The sequence below is a fragment of the Ipomoea nil genome, unplaced genomic scaffold (genome assembly GCF_001879475.1).
Source record: "Ipomoea nil cultivar Tokyo-kokei standard unplaced genomic scaffold, Asagao_1.1 scaffold2926, whole genome shotgun sequence".
In the NCBI taxonomy this organism is placed as follows: Eukaryota; Viridiplantae; Streptophyta; class Magnoliopsida; order Solanales; family Convolvulaceae; genus Ipomoea; species Ipomoea nil.
This window is the reverse complement of record NW_017619354.1, coordinates 4,105,673-4,121,303: the sequence shown is the minus strand read 5'-3', so window position 1 is coordinate 4,121,303 and position 15,631 is coordinate 4,105,673. Positions and strand designations below refer to the sequence as shown.

At 36.8% G+C, this 15,631-nt stretch overlaps 4 protein-coding genes across 8 annotated transcripts; 2 read left to right on the top strand and 2 right to left on the bottom strand.

Moving 5' to 3' along the window:
• The first annotated feature begins 117 nt into the window (after positions 1-117).
• LOC109162121 (protein root UVB sensitive 3) lies at positions 118-3,861 on the top strand. 5 transcript variants are annotated; one of them, XR_002051027.1, is made up of 15 exons: positions 120-394; positions 953-1,012; positions 1,093-1,131; positions 1,207-1,269; positions 1,356-1,412; positions 1,488-1,551; positions 1,655-1,738; positions 1,972-2,054; positions 2,142-2,271; positions 2,375-2,467; positions 2,586-2,718; positions 2,887-2,927; positions 3,010-3,197; positions 3,302-3,582; positions 3,645-3,861. XR_002051027.1 is itself a non-coding variant. In XM_019310819.1 (14 exons), exons 1-14 carry the CDS (start codon positions 191-193, stop codon positions 3,398-3,400), a joined length of 1,332 nt encoding a protein of 443 aa, XP_019166364.1. In that variant the 5' UTR covers positions 118-190; the 3' UTR covers positions 3,401-3,861. The 5 variants fall into 5 exon arrangements, 4 of the variants coding, with proteins under 4 accessions (XP_019166364.1, XP_019166363.1, XP_019166365.1 ...); XM_019310819.1 differs by having other exon boundaries at positions 118-394; positions 3,308-3,861; XM_019310818.1 differs by having other exon boundaries at positions 3,302-3,861.
• Positions 3,862-3,893: 32 nt separating this feature from the next.
• LOC109161705 (pentatricopeptide repeat-containing protein At1g50270) lies at positions 3,894-5,696 on the bottom strand. Its single transcript, XM_019310195.1, has one exon. The coding sequence runs from the start codon at positions 5,694-5,696 to the stop codon at positions 3,894-3,896; it is 1,803 nt and encodes a 600-aa protein (XP_019165740.1).
• Positions 5,697-7,105: 1,409 nt separating this feature from the next.
• LOC109162122 (uncharacterized hydrolase YugF) lies at positions 7,106-9,800 on the top strand. The gene is made up of 10 exons (XM_019310822.1): positions 7,106-7,355; positions 7,579-7,673; positions 7,756-7,853; positions 7,964-8,013; positions 8,225-8,320; positions 8,426-8,515; positions 8,674-8,766; positions 9,162-9,257; positions 9,338-9,403; positions 9,500-9,800. The coding sequence occupies exons 1-10, from the start codon at positions 7,170-7,172 to the stop codon at positions 9,656-9,658; spliced, it is 1,029 nt and encodes a 342-aa protein (XP_019166367.1). The 5' UTR covers positions 7,106-7,169; the 3' UTR covers positions 9,659-9,800.
• A 731-nt stretch (positions 9,801-10,531) lies between these two features.
• Positions 10,532-12,663, bottom strand: LOC109162168 (PLASMODESMATA CALLOSE-BINDING PROTEIN 3-like). Its single transcript, XM_019310894.1, has 4 exons — positions 12,380-12,663; positions 11,977-12,216; positions 11,816-11,855; positions 10,532-11,130 (listed from the first exon to the last, which is right to left on the bottom strand). The coding sequence occupies exons 1-4, from the start codon at positions 12,432-12,434 to the stop codon at positions 10,845-10,847; spliced, it is 621 nt and encodes a 206-aa protein (XP_019166439.1). The 5' UTR covers positions 12,435-12,663; the 3' UTR covers positions 10,532-10,844.
• Between the last annotated feature and the right edge of the window lie 2,968 nt (positions 12,664-15,631).

Below are 15,631 nucleotides of genomic sequence, written 5' to 3'. Positions count from 1 at the left end.
TTTCTATTTTGCATTCGATCCCTATACTTTGAACAATTAAAAATTCACCTTTTTTGCATTCCTGTTGACCCCAATTTTCTAAAAAATTCAAATCAATACCCTTTGTGAGACTGGGGTCTTGACTCTTGATGAACGGAACTGAACTGAACTGAACTGAAACAGAGGAAACGGATTCAAGTTTGACTCCGCCATGAAAGAAGATGAGAAAAACCCATCAATATCCAAGACAACATCGGCGATCATTGTCGAAGAATGGAACGGCTCAACCTCAACTAAGCTTACTAAGACTGCTACCATCTCTATCTCCTCCTCCTCTTCTTCTCTTTCAATACAAAAATCAAGCAACCCATTCACTCATATCTCTGGCAAAATTCTCCAAGCTTTTATACCCGAGGCAAGCTCTCTATCTGTCTCTATATAAATACTACTTTAATTGTCATTTGTGCTATAAATTAGCTTGTATCATTATAGATAAATATTGTGGGTTGAGCTGTATGGATCATACTGTAGGTTTTACTTGCAAAATTTTCAAGTGTAATTAAAATTGTGAATTTTGGTTTAATTGATAAATGAAATGTTTAAAAGAAGATGTGTTGTTTTAGTAAAAAGATCAGATTTTTTTTCGTATGAAGAGGAAAGGCAATGACCCAGATTGCAAAACTTTTAATGCATATGGTCTAGGATGAGTTATAGTATCAAATTTACAAAATCTTCTTGTGTAATTAAAATGGTGAATAGATGAAATTTTGTTTAGTTGAGAAAAAAAAAAAGATAAAATCATATGTTCTTTATCATTTTCCTAGTGAAAAGATTACATTTTTTTGGTAATGGGAAAGTTAAAAGCACAAGAATAGTCTTCATTTCCCATAAATTTATTTTTGTTGTTGTAGTGTGGTGTGTAATACTTTTTTTTTTTTTTTTTTTTTTTTTTGTTTTTTGTTTGCATAAATAGGGGTTTCCAAACAGCGTGACCCCAGATTATGTACCCTTTCAAGTGTGGGACTTGTTGCAGGTTCAAATTTCTGATACCCATTGTTGGATTTCTCAACTGCTATACGAACGAAATTCAATTTTAACTTTAAATTTTTATAGGGGCTTTCAACTTATGTGCGGATGATGCTGTCTACACAGGTAAGATTGAGTATAGAAGTGTGTTGTTTTACCTCTTATTGTGAATGCTAGAGGCTCATTTATGCAAACTTTTAGGCCCTTTTAAGTGCCATTGGTGTAGGAGAGAAATCAGCTACTGTCATTGGGGCTACATTTCAGGTAGAATTTACAGTTCTTCACGTTGATTGAAATTTGTCTAATGTTGTGGTGATGGCAACACTTATACTATGTTGGATTTGGTACAGTGGTTTTTGCGGGATCTATCAGGAATGATTGGTGGCATTTTATTCACGTTTTACCAGGTTTCTGCGCTTTTGCTTGATCAATTGCTTATCTGATCTGTTGCAGGTACTAAAGTTGTAGCCTTTTGTTTTCAGGGTTCGAATTTGGATAGCAATGCCAAAATGTGGCGGTTGATTGCAGATTTCATGAATGATCTTGGTTCTTTAATAAATCTCTTTCTAATATCGGGCCTGGAACATCCGTTTAAATACCCTATCCTCATCTCTCTAATCTCCATCTGTCTGTGTCATCTTTTCCACAGGAATGTTGATGGACCTTCTCTCTCCTCTACTTCCATCGGCATTTTTGTTCATTCTATGTCTGGGGAGCTTATCAAGATCATTTAGTAAGTCAACTGCTTTCACATCTGTTAAGAGTCCCACATCTATAAAATAAGAGAGAACATATGAGTTTATAAGGCCATGGGTTAGGCTAGCTAATTGGTTGGATTCATTCTTTTAGTGTGGTTTGACCCATGTGCATTATAGCCCAGTTGAGTGACACATGCTCTCAGCTCCAATGCCATCATTGGGTGATAACCGTTCTTGTCTATCTCTTTCACGTGTTGTTGCTATATAGCTGGTGTTGCTAGTGGAGCCACTAGAGCAGCTTTGACGCAGCATTTTGCCCTTCAAGATAATGCAGCCGACATATCTGCAAAGGTACCGAGATTGGCACTAATGTTGCAGAGCTTCCGTACTAAATAATTGCACAGATTGTTACATTTTTATGCTCGCTTGATCAAATAGGAAGGAAGCCAAGAGACTGTTGCAACAATGATCGGTATGGCATTTGGAATGCTACTTGCTCGCATCACTAATGGACACGCAATTGCCATATGGATCTCGTTCTTGTCTCTTACCATTTTCCATATGTATGGTCAGTTTTGCACTGCTTTCCTTTCTCCTCTTACCCGCTATCCCATGTATAGTACACTAACATCTTGCATCTAATCTGTCTTTGTTAATTTTGATATATGTAGCAAATTATAAGGCCGTTAGTTGTCTTTCGCTCACAACTCTTAACTGTGAAAGGAGCTCGATTCTTCTGTCACATTTCTTCAAGACAGGCCAAGGTGATTGCATAATATTCATCGTAATTTTTTATTTTTGATACAAGGGAAAGGAAATGAAACACATCACAATGACAATCTTCATCGTATTTCAAACTGAGTTGTTCTGTACTATTGCCAGTTCTCTCTCCAAAGCAGGTCTCGACCATGGAGCATATTCTACCGTTATGGATGACCTCATGGAGCCCTAAGAGTACTTTACACAAGAATGTTAGCTTAGGCGTGAGGATTACTTCACTTAAATTTCATGAAATGTAAGTTGGGCTTGCTCTTTTCCTCAAATTTAGAGATAAAGAAAAAACATGCATATTGGAGCTGAATAGCTCCACGGGTGTGCTCTCAAGTAGACCTGAAAGAAGAAAAAAAAAATTACGGAATGAATGTTTTGAGTTATTTAGTGACAGTTTCTTCTTGATGTCTAGGGAGGAACTCTTAAAGTCTGCTGGATCTCATTACAGAAAAGGTTGATATGTTGCGCATTATTTTTTAATGTGAAAATATTTTACCCAAATTATCTACTTATCTCTTCTGGGTGGTCTATCTAGCTAAGTATTTACTGCTGGAGAAAAATGGAATCGTCAGCATTGTTGTGCATAAAGATTCAACGGCAGCAGATATCTTGCAGTCATTCATTCATGCTCTTGTCATGTCAAAACTTGCTGGCGAGAAGCGAGATGTACATATGGAGAGTGAATTGTGGATTGAAAAGCATTACAAAATCTTCATTTCAAAGGTATTTTGGTTACATAAGACCATGCTTTATCCCTTTTCCCCTTCCAAACTAGTGAAAGAACAATATATTTACTCTTTCCGTTTTCTATTTGTGCTTTATGGCAGCTTCAGTCATCTGGTTGGAAAACAGAACGCCTTTTGTCACCTTCAATTGGTTGGAGAGCAAAATGGTTATTGGAGGCTTCTGACGATAAAGCGGACTAATAACATTCAAGTCTCATCTGGAAGTCTCCTAGTTCCCGTTGAGATAAGGCATAATTCTGTTTCTTTCCATGGGAATTCTTAGGATTTTGAGTTTCCAACTTTCTCGCTGTCACCAACTCTTGCAACATAAAGACTGGAAACAATTTCTTCGGTGATCCTTTGATTTTACACCGCTTGAAATTCATTAATTATTCTTACAGCCACCTTGACTTGGTAGGAGGAGTCACTTTTTGGGTTAATCTCCCAGAATCCAGAATTACTTGATATGCTGTTCTGTCCACGTAGAGGGAGCGCAAAAGGATGGAGATAATGCGAAAAACTTCAACGCTTAAAATATTAGGATATAACAACCAGATTGTATCTCTCATCAAGGGCAAAACTGTGGTTTATAACTTGATACTTTGTAGTCTTTTCTGAGAAATGAAATTGTTGTTGAATGTTGTTCATTGATAACCTGGAAATCTGCTATGCTTTAAACTGTCCAGTGTGAACATTATGGAGTCAATGTATGAACAAAATTTTCAGGTTCCAGTTGGCTGGCAAGGCTATCCAAGACCAGATACACACTCTCAGACTGGGCATGTGAATTGTCAAAGGCAATAAATTCATGGATAACACCTTCCAGTTCAATCCAACTACACCCCCTGATCTTTTCAACTCCATTGTCTTTCATCTTTTTCCTGACTTGAGCTACTGCTTTCCAGTTTTGAGACATTGAATGTAAATTTGCCAGAAGTGTGTACCTGCCACTGTGATGAGGTTGTATCCTGATCAGATGATTTCCTACCCATTCTCCCAGTCCATACTCTTTGTGAATCATGCATGCACCAAATAGAGCCCCCCAAACACCTGGGGTTGGCTCCATTGGCATGCCTGCAATCAACTCAACTGCTTCCTCTAATCGTCCCGCCCGGCCCAGCAGATCAACCATGCAACCATAGTGATCAACAGTGGGTTGTATTCCATAGGCACTGTCCATCTCTGCAAACAATTTCTGCCCCTCATCCACAAGTCCACCATGAGAGCATGCACTGAGAACCCCAATGAATGTGACTCCATCGGGCTCGACCCCATTGCTCAACATTTCCCTAAAGAGATCTAAGCATTTCTCAGCTTCACCATGCATTGCCAACCCATTGATGATGGCTGTCCATACATAAACATCTTTAACTGGTATCTTTCTGAAAACCGAAAGTGCATCATTGATGCATCCACACTTTGCATACAAATCTATCAAAGCACTGCCAAGAGCCAAGTTGATTTCGAGTCGTTGTGAGTCAATACGCATCTCAAGCTGCTTGGCCTGGTCTAAAGCCCCTAGCTTAGTACAGGCAGTGAGAAGAACAGTTAGTGTAGCTTGATTGGGCTCTAGTCCACTAGCCAGCATGTCTTCATAAGCATTCAGGGCATTCTTGAATCTTTCACAGTTAACATATCCAGTTATCAGTGCAGTCCAAGAAACAAGATTCTTGCATGGCATCTCTGCAAACACTTGACTAGCATCATCACAGAATCCACACTTGGAATACATATCCACAAGAGCACTGCCAATATAGACATCCTGATGAACTCTCCCAGGCACTATATAGAACCCATGAAGCTGCCTCCCCAACCAAACACATCCCAGCATCCCAGCTGCGCAAAGAGCACTAACTATAGTACCTTCATCCACCCTCACACCCTTCCTTTTCATCTCTAGAAAAAGCTCCAAAGCTTCAGCTGGCCTACTGTTTCTCTTGAACCCATCAATCAATGCAGTATAAGAAATGACATCTCTTTGCTGCATTTCAACGAACACCTTGCGCGAAAGTTGAATGTGCCCACAGACAGCAAAAGTAGAAACCAAAGAATTCTGCACATAGTGGTCAGAACCGAACCCAAACTTCACTACTTGAGCAAAAACCTGAAGTGGGTTTCCTGCTTTGGCCTTGGAAAAGGCTTTGAGAAGCAAAGTAAAGGTGTGGTTGTTGGGAAATACACGATTTTCCCGCATTTTGGCATAGAAAACAATGGAGTGATAGGGGTTTGAAGTCATGGAATAGCCTTTGATCATGGTGTTCCAGGAATGGGCATTGGGTTGTTTGATCCGAGTGAAGAGAGAAAGCGCATAGGAAGAGGGGAATGCAGGCAGGGATATGCAGTGGTCGAGTAGTTTCCTGAGCCATGAATTGTGGTGGCAAAGACCGCATGTGATAAACAGAGAGTGTATCTGCTTGAGACGGATAAAGCTCCATTTTTTCTGTGACAATAACTGGGATATCAATGCCTCATGCAAGCTGGGAATGGGCGCTGACATGAGATTGATTATTGATAGGAGCTAGAGCACAGACAGGAATGCTACTGCACTTTCTAACTCAACTAATCTTCTCCTTTAACTGAAAATTCAATTTAGCAACACGGAATTTACCTCCACCAACAGACTCTAGGGGAGGGATCTTAGAGGCTTATATTAGTTGGGGCTCAGAATTAATCCGACCAACTTGAGATATTGATGTACAATAAGAAATTTCTATTTTTCGTCTTTTAAGTTATAGAGTAATTGCAGGATTTGTTTATTTATTAGTTACACTCATTTCTGGTCTCTAAATTATTAATTATTTTTTAACATGTCGTGTCGTTCATAATTTATAATTGACGTTATAAATTTAGGTGTCTAATATTTTATCAGGACAAAGATGAAGTTTACAACATCAATTATCAATTATTATTATAACTTAAGATGAGAAATGAGCACTATCAATAAGTAAAGATGAATCCTACAACTCTCATATAATTTAATAATAATAAATTTTGTATTTTAAAAAAAGTGAGAAATTATACGAAAGTAGCTTTAAATAATTTTGGGAAAAGGGTCAAATACACCCCTGAACTTTATACAAGAAGTCAATTAGGCCCTTGAACTTTAAAATGTTGCAATTAAACCTATGAACTTGTTATTTTTGTGCATTTAGACCCTACAACAAGTTAATTACCTGTAATAGCAGGTGAGACGCTGATGTGTCATTTTTTTTAAAATAATTACTAATAATAAAATAATATAAAAATTTTTTTAAAAAAAAAAAAAAAGAAGAAGAAGAAGAGGAGAAAATGACAGCCATGGCTGCCATCTTCTTCTTCTTGCCTGCTAGCCTCCTACGAAGAAGGAGGCAAGAAGAAGATGGCAGGCCATGGTTGCCATCTTCTCTTTTTCTTTAAAAAATAAAATAAAAAAGAGTTCCCTTCGTCTCCACTGGAGACGAAAGAGACTTAAGAAGAAGATGGCAGCCATGGCCATGGCTGCCATCTTCTCTCTTCTTCGTTTTTATTTAAAAAATATAAAATAAAATTGTTCCCGCTCCTTCAGGAAAAAGATGGCAGCGATGGCTGCCTTCTTCTCTTTTTTAAAACAAAATTAGTTTCCCAGGCAAGAATAAGATGGCAGCGATGGCTGCCATCTTCTCTCTTTTTAATTTTTTTTAAAATCTTTTAAATAATTTTATATTATTTTATTATTATTATTTATATTAAAAAATGACACGTCAGCATCTCACCTGCTATTACAGGTAATTAATTTGTTATTGGGTCTAAATGCACAAAAGTAACAAGTTCGTAGGTTTAATTGCAACATTTAAAAGTTCAGGGGCCTAATTGACTCCTTATATAAAGTTCATGGGTGTATTTGACCCTTTTCCCAATAATTTTTGATGATATATCTTTAGCGCCTTCTGGTTATTGCAAGGCCCTCATTCATTTCTGAAGTTTGTCCTGGCTTGGTCGACGCTGCCAAGAAATGGTGGCACTGGGCGTTTCAGCCGGCGGCGCTCAACCACCGCCGCATACATTTAGCGCGAAAGGCTGGAGGGCAAAGCGTTTGAGGTTGTGGGCTTGTGAATTTCCTGCTTTTCTTCCAAAACAAGTCGACAATATCAAAGACCAATTTGCTAGGAAATTGGCTTCAAGAATTGAGAGAGTCCCGGTAAGTTAGCTGCGCTATCAAGGGTCAGCCTATTTTTACATTGTTATTGCTCGCGCCAGAATACACAAGGACATATATCTTATTCTTGCACCAATACCACGTTTCTTTAATGTCATGTTAGCATTTGCATTTTTGAATTTGATATGTCTTAATTTGGCAACCTTTGTATATCCTCTATGTAGCAACATTTGTGGACTGATGATTGCAAATTGGTCCAAATTAGGTAAGCTTTTCTAAAGGTTGTATTATGAGCAGTTGTGTGAAGCCAGCAGTGCGGAGTGAGGAGAACCCGGTTGTTCTTCTCCATGGTTTTGACAGGTAGGGGTGTCATTTTCTTCAAGTGTTGGCACCTTGTTTTCCTGCTGTGTTTGCATTGTTCATCTCTTCTTATTCTGTTCAGCTCACTTTTAGAATGGAGATACACCCTTCCGATGCTCGAGGAGGCTGGGTTCGAGACATGGGCAATTGATATTCTTGGATGGGGTTTTTCTGATTTAGGTATATTCATTTCATTTGTACAACCTCCCTTTTCATAAAAACTTGCCCTTTTGGCTCTAATATTCAAACAGGGATTGAGAATTGCTTCATTTAATCCTGACATTGGTTAGAAAGGCTTCCGGCATTAGATGTTGCTTCCAAGCGTAAACATCTTTATGAGGTATTCAATTTCATCTTTGCATGTTATTTAGATCATTTGGACAGCCAAAAGGAGTCGACTTTAGTATGCAAATCGGGTTACACTCTGAATTAAATCATGTTTCAGTATTCTAGGCCACCTTAATTAGATTGAATGTGTTCTAAAGCATCTGAAAGAATAACTTTCACCTGTTTTGTTTTTATCTCAAAATTTGGTCTCATCTTTCTCTCAGTTTTGGAATACATACATCAAAAGGCCTATGACATTAGTCGGACCAAGTCTTGGATCTGCCATTGCTATCGACTTTTCCGTCAACTATCCAGAAGCTGTAAGTGCTCTAAATAGATATGAGTCTGCCCTAGAGCTTTGTATTTTACGGATATATTTGGCAATTATATGGCTCGTCCAAATGAGGCATTGTGCCCTTAATCAGGTGGATAGGCTGGTTTTGATCGATGCAAGTGTATATGCAGAAGGCACTGGGGACCTTGCAACACTACCTAAAGCAGCAGCTTATGCTGGGGTAATCCATCTCTTTAATCAGCTTAGAAGGAAGGGAGGACGTTTTAATGTTATTTGAACCTTAATTTGATGCAAGAGAAGTTTTATCGTCAGTCATGTCAAAATTTGTATTTTATGAATACTTCACTGCTTATATATCAAATTTTGTCGTTTGGACAGGTCTACTTGTTGAAAAGCATCCCGCTTCGCTGGTATGCAACTTCACTGGCTTTCAATAGTTTACCCTTCAATATTCTCGCAGACTGGACAAATGTGAGTTTGGTCCGCTTGTTTATGGTTTTTCATAATCTTTTGAGATCCAACTGTTTGAAATTGTATTCTTTTTTAATAAGCCCTCAATACAATTAGCAATAACCTATTATATAATACCTCTAAATCAGAGCATATAACCATTAATGTGCAATCCAACTATCAGCTTAGGCTTTTAGTTGAGATGGAGCACGTGCTTCAATTAATAGGGTTAAGTTATAAGTACCCTATTTGGGGGGACTGAGATAATCCACCTTATTGGAACTGACCCCGTGACATGATGTTAGGGGGCCCTGGAGCCTTGACAAAGCCTTCATCTACAAAGTTGGCTCTTAAATATTTTGATGTTTGCAGCTGGTCCAAATGACATGATATGATTTTGTGCTATTGCTTTTCAGATTGGGCGGTTACATTGTTTATTACCCTGGTGGGAGGATGCAACTGTTAATTTTATGATCAGTGGAGGCTATAATGTCACTGCTCAGATAAACGATGTAAGGGCGATATTTATTCTCCGTTTGGCTAGTACCCATATGAAAGCTAATCAATCTTTCACTACTTGTTATATATACAGGTCAAGCAAAAATCGCTTATAATATGGGGAGAGAATGATCAGATTATTGACTACAAGCTTGGAGTTGTAAGTTCCTCTCCTCTTATCTTAGTGGCCTAACTTCTACTATAGATAATAGATTCGGTAGTGAGTGATCGATCGTTCGTCAACTGTACAATGCAGCGGTTGCACTGTGAATTGCCAGATGCAATCATACGCCAAATCCCAAATTGCGGTCACATCCCACACGTCGAGAAGCCTGCCGCTGTTTCTAATCTGATTCGGGAGTTTGTTAGCGCCGAGAAGCCGGCTAACAGCCTAGCAGCTAGCAGGCAAGTATGAATCCTTTGGTTAGTTATAGTTGCCAATTGATGTTTGTTAAGGAATAAAATGTGTAGTTTTGTTGAAAAATTTATTCTTGATACCAAATCCTTTTCAGTAGTGTACAAGCCGGCTTTCTTTTCTGTTCAAAAATTGTGGCTAATGTTTGTCCAGTACCACCTAGTAGCTCCCATGTCACCATCCTTCTTCAACACAAATAAATGAAATAAAAGGTAATTTTAATCAAGTTGGTCAGACTGTTGACTTAGTAACTACAATATTACCAATTTCACTTTCAATTAGAGCGGCCTATCAGTTTTCTTAGTTTGAATCAATTAATTATGAACAAGTTAAGTTAATTTACCTCTTTCCAATCTAAAATTACAAGACGAAGTTTGAATCAATTAATTATGAACAAGTTAAGTTAATTTACCTCTTTCCAATCTAAAATTACAAGACGAAGTTTACCCAATATACAAACGTTTTCAGATAGTGACCGCAAATGAAATAATGCCATTGTCAACCTCTTGAATTCGGCAGATTTTAACATCTTGTGACCTCCGCTAAATTAATACGGAGTATCTATATAATACCCACTACACTTATAATAATCTGTTTCTATTTCAAACAATCAAACCCCATGATGAAACCTTTTTCCTCGTGCTAGAGATAACGACAGTGACTCTTGTCGGGGAGTAATTTACATTTTACACATATATTTTAAGAAAGCATCATTATATGACAACATCATATACTGACGACCAGTAAATATTATATGTCGCAATCTATTTACTCAGTTAATTGATTAAAGTCAAAATAAGGTTAACTTTGCTGACAATTGCATTCAGTAAGGTTAACTTTAAGATGAAGAAAAAAAAAAAGTGGAGAGAAAAGTAAGAAACACGAAAAGGGGAAGGGGAGTTTCATGGTTATAGGTGGGAATTAAATAAAAAAATACAGCCTTCCTTCTACTTGATCTCTAGATATACAACACAGAAGAAGTAAAACATGATCATCTAATACTAGTCTACTACTACTACCCCCAGAAACAGCCAAATATGCGCTCAAAATGGGAATCCAATTCCAACTTATCCACCCAAGATCAACAAAGTAAAGAGAAGCACAAGTGGGACTTAAAGTCCAGATGAATCCCCCCCACCCCTCACTTTTTCCCAGCAAGAATCAAACCCAACGTGCCACATTTTTCTCAGACTCTTAGAGGACGAACCAGGCTTAGAAATACAACTGCCAGCCCGACCAAGATTGCGCTTTTACTAGGAAACACAGCTGCACTGCCATCCGGGATTCCAGTCCCGGCTGTGGGAGGAAGCCCGAAAGTCGGAGTTGTCCCGGTGCCAATGCCTGTCCCCGTTCCAGTTCCAGTTCCGGTGCCTGTTCCAGTGCCCGTGCCAGTACCAATCCCAGTCCCGGTAGATGGGGTTGTCGGTGGGGTTAATGGGTTGGTGGTTGGCGATGTGCTTCCACCGGCAGACCTGTACAAGAATATCACGCCGCCGTTCAATTATTTGACTAAATTATCAACCAACAATCACTTTAATATGTACCCATAAGATTAGATTACAAGGGGAAGAAGCATGGCGCCATGTGAAAGCAATCAGAGAACAAACATCATTAAAATATGCTAAAGAACAGATTAAAGAAATAGTAGCAGACAGCACATATCAACATCAGGCCAGCTCACATGCACACAACTGATGAATAATTGTGGCCGAATATTAACTAGAATGGCCATTGCAAAGATTTTTAAAAGGAAGACTGATATCAACATTGATTTGCAGAAAAATCCCCACCCTTTATCTGGAAAGTGATCAAAAGTGTATCAAATACTCCGTGCAATAATTTCAGTTTATTTTAGCAGTGTCTTTACTCACCAAAACTCCTTTAAAATGCAATTTTAACCTACCAAGAAATTATTTGTACTCATTTCCATTGAATCTGATACTTAATCTTTAGGGTAAAGCAAGAATCTTTCTTAGAAAAACTTCGGTTTTTCCTTTTTCCTTTCAAGAAATCTAAAATAATTGGAATTGGTTCACTTCTAATACCAACCAGGCTTCAGGGGAAGAGAGAATTTTCACATAGAAAAATATAAATTACTGAATAATTGCAAGATGTATAATATATAATCACACAGATCCAAAGAACAAGAATACAAACCCAGCGCTTGAGGGATAAACACAAGATCCAGAAGGTTGAGCTGCACACATCAAAAACAAGAAGAAAAAAAAAAAAAGTAATAAGTTTGTGCCAATAAAAAAGGAAAAAGTTTGGGGTAGAAGGGGTAAAAATATTGGGTGGAAGATAACTCTATTACTTACAAGGTAGATTAGCAGTGAGAGTTGCAGTGCCAGAAAATTCACAGCTTGCTCCAGATGAAACCTTCTTCTGATAATAGCTATTGACAGCATAGCTGCAGTGATCTTTCACAGTGTTGGGGTTAAAACAAACACCATTTTGAAGGATAGCAGAACAATCAGCTCCATTTCCACAAGCAAAATCTATGTTCCTCTGAAGCTGAGTATCACTCACCCCATCTTTGCACACACAGTAAGCAGCACCTACAAAAAAAAAAAATTTAAAAAAAAAAAAAAAAAAACACAAAACCCCTCAAAAACATCAACAGATCAGCTCATACAACCTCAAAGATCCAACTTTTAACTACTTCAACACTAAAAAAATGAAAACCCATGCTAGGAATAAAAAAAAAAAAAAAAAACATACTTGAATGACCAACCAAGGCCATGAAAAGTAGTGAAAGGAGCACAAGAACCGCCATGATTCCTCAAGATCTTTCAGCTGGGATTTTGGGTATTACAGAACTGATAGGATGGTTCCTGTAGCAAGATTAGTTAGAGAGAGAAAGAAGTGGGTATCTTAGGGAATGGAGAATTCTGGAGAGAAAGAAGATTGAGAGCGATGGTGTAGGGTTATAGGGTGAGGGTCGTAGTACAGTAACTGACTAGGTGTATTTGAGATTTTCAATTGTGGGTGGGGTTTATATACGTAGAAAAAGAATTGTGAAGTGGAGTGCTTTTGGAAAGTGAGCGAGCGAGAGAGCATCTGAATGCTAAATCTTTTGTTGTGTAATGGTATTTTCATAGTATTTTTGCTGTACTATACGTGTCAGTGGCATTGTTACACCAAACGGTCATAAACTCCTACCTATGGTCGGATTCTAACCCCGGTTAAGCTAACTCTCAACTCACAAGCCTCAGCTCAAAAAAGAGACAAAAGAATTTAGAAAAAAGAAAAGACCACCGACCTCTAGATGTATCTTGTATGTATGTTTGACACGTAAGTACGTACTTCATGAAATTCGTAACGATAAACACATGTCTAACATGTGTAGTGTTTACTTATGTATACGCATAATGTATAGATTTCGGTACATTGTTACATTCACGTTGGAAAATGCTAAATATGTCAGGTTTAACCAAGAAAGTGTTGGTAATAATTGAAATTAAAATTCATTTTTTTTTTTAGATAACTCAACATGCCTTCTTCATTAGATGAAAATAAAGGAAAAAAGAAGTAAATTGTTTGATGGTATATCATTGTGTTAATGATATATATAAATGTCACCTCGATTTGGACATTTGGTTTTGATTATGATCAATGTTGTAAAAATCGATCTAGGCGGTCGTTTAGGTGCTAGGTGTCCTTAAGTTGAGGCGATTTTAACCCTAGATGGCTTCTAGTCAGCCGGTCGACTAGGCGCCTAACTCAACTGAGTTGAGTGTCTAACTTAGTTGAGTTGGTACCCAACTCGAGCAAGTGATTTTTTTTTTTTTTTTGCCTGCTCGGTTAATCTTCTTATATACTCTTCCAACTATGTACTCAACTAACCATCTAACATATGAAATTGACTAGTTTAGGGAACTATAACAATTTAACAACTTCCAACTTCATAAGTGAGAAAAGTAGAAACAATATACTCGGATTACTCGACACCTAGGCATTAGACGTCCGACTAGCGTTTAGCGCCTTCTACAATTCTACAACATTGGTTCTGACCAAGTGGTTCACGTTTCTTATATTAGATCAGAGGAATCAAAACCATTTATGAAATTAAAAGTTTAGTTCCGGTTCTAACTATTAGTTTGATCCTTTTTTTTGGGTGGCTTCTCCAACATTCTATATCTATTGTTTTTTTTTTTTTGAAAGCTACTGACTCTATTACATTGTAGTATATGTTCAACTATATCTATTGTTAAAACTATTGAAATTCAACTTTCTAAGAGTTTAAAAAAAAAAAAATCTTTAAACAAAATTTTGACCTTGCTTTATTTTTGCCCGAACGCTGACCTTGCAGCCTGCGTTCACAAGGATTGTATCAAGACTCCCCATGTCCGTGGTGACTAATCGCTTTTTTTTTTTAATTATTTTTTTTATTTTTTATTTATCACCGAGGCTTCGCCCTTCCCTTCATATAATTAAAAAAAATTTGTAAAAAAATTAAAATGAAATATTTAGAATTTTAAGTTAAACAATAACAACATAACAACAATAATATTTTTTTACTTACAATTACTTATACTAAAATTAAGTTATTTACATATCTCATTAAAATTTCAATAAGAATCAAAACTCACATAATTAAACAAAAACAATAATAATCAAACCCTTCTATTAATGGTTTGGTTTGGTTCCTATAATTTGCAAACTAACTGGACATATATAACGTAACCTTCGATATTTTGTGATTGTGAGACAAATATTATTTTCATTTGGACTAGTACGTCTATGTAATTGGTGTAGAGGAATTGATATATAAGATGTGCAAATTAAAGGACTGAAGGAGCTGATGAGGTTTATATATGGTTGTGCTGTCACTGTAAGTCGGCAACAAATCTATGACCTCACTGTAAGTCTTTTCATTTCAATGAACCAAGTAATCATCCCAGCTCAAAAGTAAAAGTAAAATTTACTCAAAACTGGAAAAAATTTCATTCAATTTTGTCATTTTGATTTTTTTTTTTTTTAATTGTCTTTGTTTTTCTCAAATCTATAAAATAATTTTCAGTTTAAGTTCATTTTATATTCAATTTATTCCATATGCATACCATCTCATAGTGATAAACATAACAAAGTAAAATGAAGAACATAGGAGGGGAGTTTACACAACACACATTCCTTGTCACCCAAATTTTTTTTTGGAGAAATAAAAGAAATTGTAATAATAATAATAAATCAAGAAGAGTCGAGTTAGAGTGATGCTTTATTCGTGCTAATTATTCTTTGATCCTCCTTACTTTTTGAGGCAATTATAAATTGACCAACTGTTTTCTAACCTACATTTATGTGCACTTTGTATTGAGGAGAATAAAACCTTCCATGCGCATGGTGCATACGATGCAAAACGATGTCGTTTTGACTAAAAACGCGTGTCTCACTTAAAAAAAAAAAAAAGAGAATTCAGGTTCGATTCTCAGAAATAGCATTATTGTAGATATATAGTTATGAATTTCTGGATATATATTTATAAATTTGTGGATATATAGTTATGAATTTATGGATATTTAGTTCATTCATTGTAGATATTTACTTCATTCATTCACTGTGGATATATAGTTATGAATTTATGGATATTTAGTTCATTCATTGTGGATATTTAGTTCATTCATTCATTCATTGTGGATTTTTACTTCATTCATTCACTATGGATATATAGTTATGAATTTGTGGATATATAGTTATGAATTTTTGTATATATAAAAATGTTATTGCCGGGAATCAAACCTGATTTATTCTTTAAGTGAGACGCACGTTTTTTTTTAACCAAAGCAGCCGCTGTTTTGCAACCGTATGCACCTTGCAAGGTGCATTCGGTTGCACAGCATAATTTGCGGGTATCATCATGGCAGATCGCATGTACAACGCCACAGAGGGCCCATATCATCATCCTAATTGTAACTATTTGAATTCCAATCCTAACTATATAAAGGGAAATCAATTTGAATTTAGTTCATTCTT

What these genes read in the sequence shown, in the direction of transcription:
- LOC109162121 (XM_019310818.1), top strand. Translation starts at nt 191, where the DNA reads ATGAAAGAAGATGAGAAAAACCCATCAATATCCAAGACAACATCGGCG. An exon ending in TACCATTTTCCATATGTATG is followed by an intron (nt 2,272 to 2,374) that starts GTCAGTTTTGCA and finishes TGATATATGTAG; the next exon opens with CAAATTATAAGGCCGTTAGT. An exon ending in ACAAAATCTTCATTTCAAAG is followed by an intron (nt 3,198 to 3,301) that starts GTATTTTGGTTA and finishes GCTTTATGGCAG; the next exon opens with CTTCAGTCATCTGGTTGGAA.
- LOC109161705 (XM_019310195.1), bottom strand. Translation starts at nt 5,696, where the DNA reads ATGTCAGCGCCCATTCCCAGCTTGCATGAGGCATTGATATCCCAGTTA.
- LOC109162122 (XM_019310822.1), top strand. Translation starts at nt 7,170, where the DNA reads ATGGTGGCACTGGGCGTTTCAGCCGGCGGCGCTCAACCACCGCCGCAT. An exon ending in ATGGGGTTTTTCTGATTTAG is followed by an intron (nt 7,854 to 7,963) that starts GTATATTCATTT and finishes GACATTGGTTAG; the next exon opens with AAAGGCTTCCGGCATTAGAT. An exon ending in AAGCAGCAGCTTATGCTGGG is followed by an intron (nt 8,516 to 8,673) that starts GTAATCCATCTC and finishes TCGTTTGGACAG; the next exon opens with GTCTACTTGTTGAAAAGCAT.
- LOC109162168 (XM_019310894.1), bottom strand. Translation starts at nt 12,434, where the DNA reads ATGGCGGTTCTTGTGCTCCTTTCACTACTTTTCATGGCCTTGGTTGGT. An exon ending in GGCCTTGGTTGGTCATTCAA is followed by an intron (nt 12,217 to 12,379) that starts GTATGTTTTTTT and finishes TTTTTTTTGTAG; the next exon opens with GTGCTGCTTACTGTGTGTGC. An exon ending in TCTCACTGCTAATCTACCTT is followed by an intron (nt 11,856 to 11,976) that starts GTAAGTAATAGA and finishes TGATGTGTGCAG; the next exon opens with CTCAACCTTCTGGATCTTGT.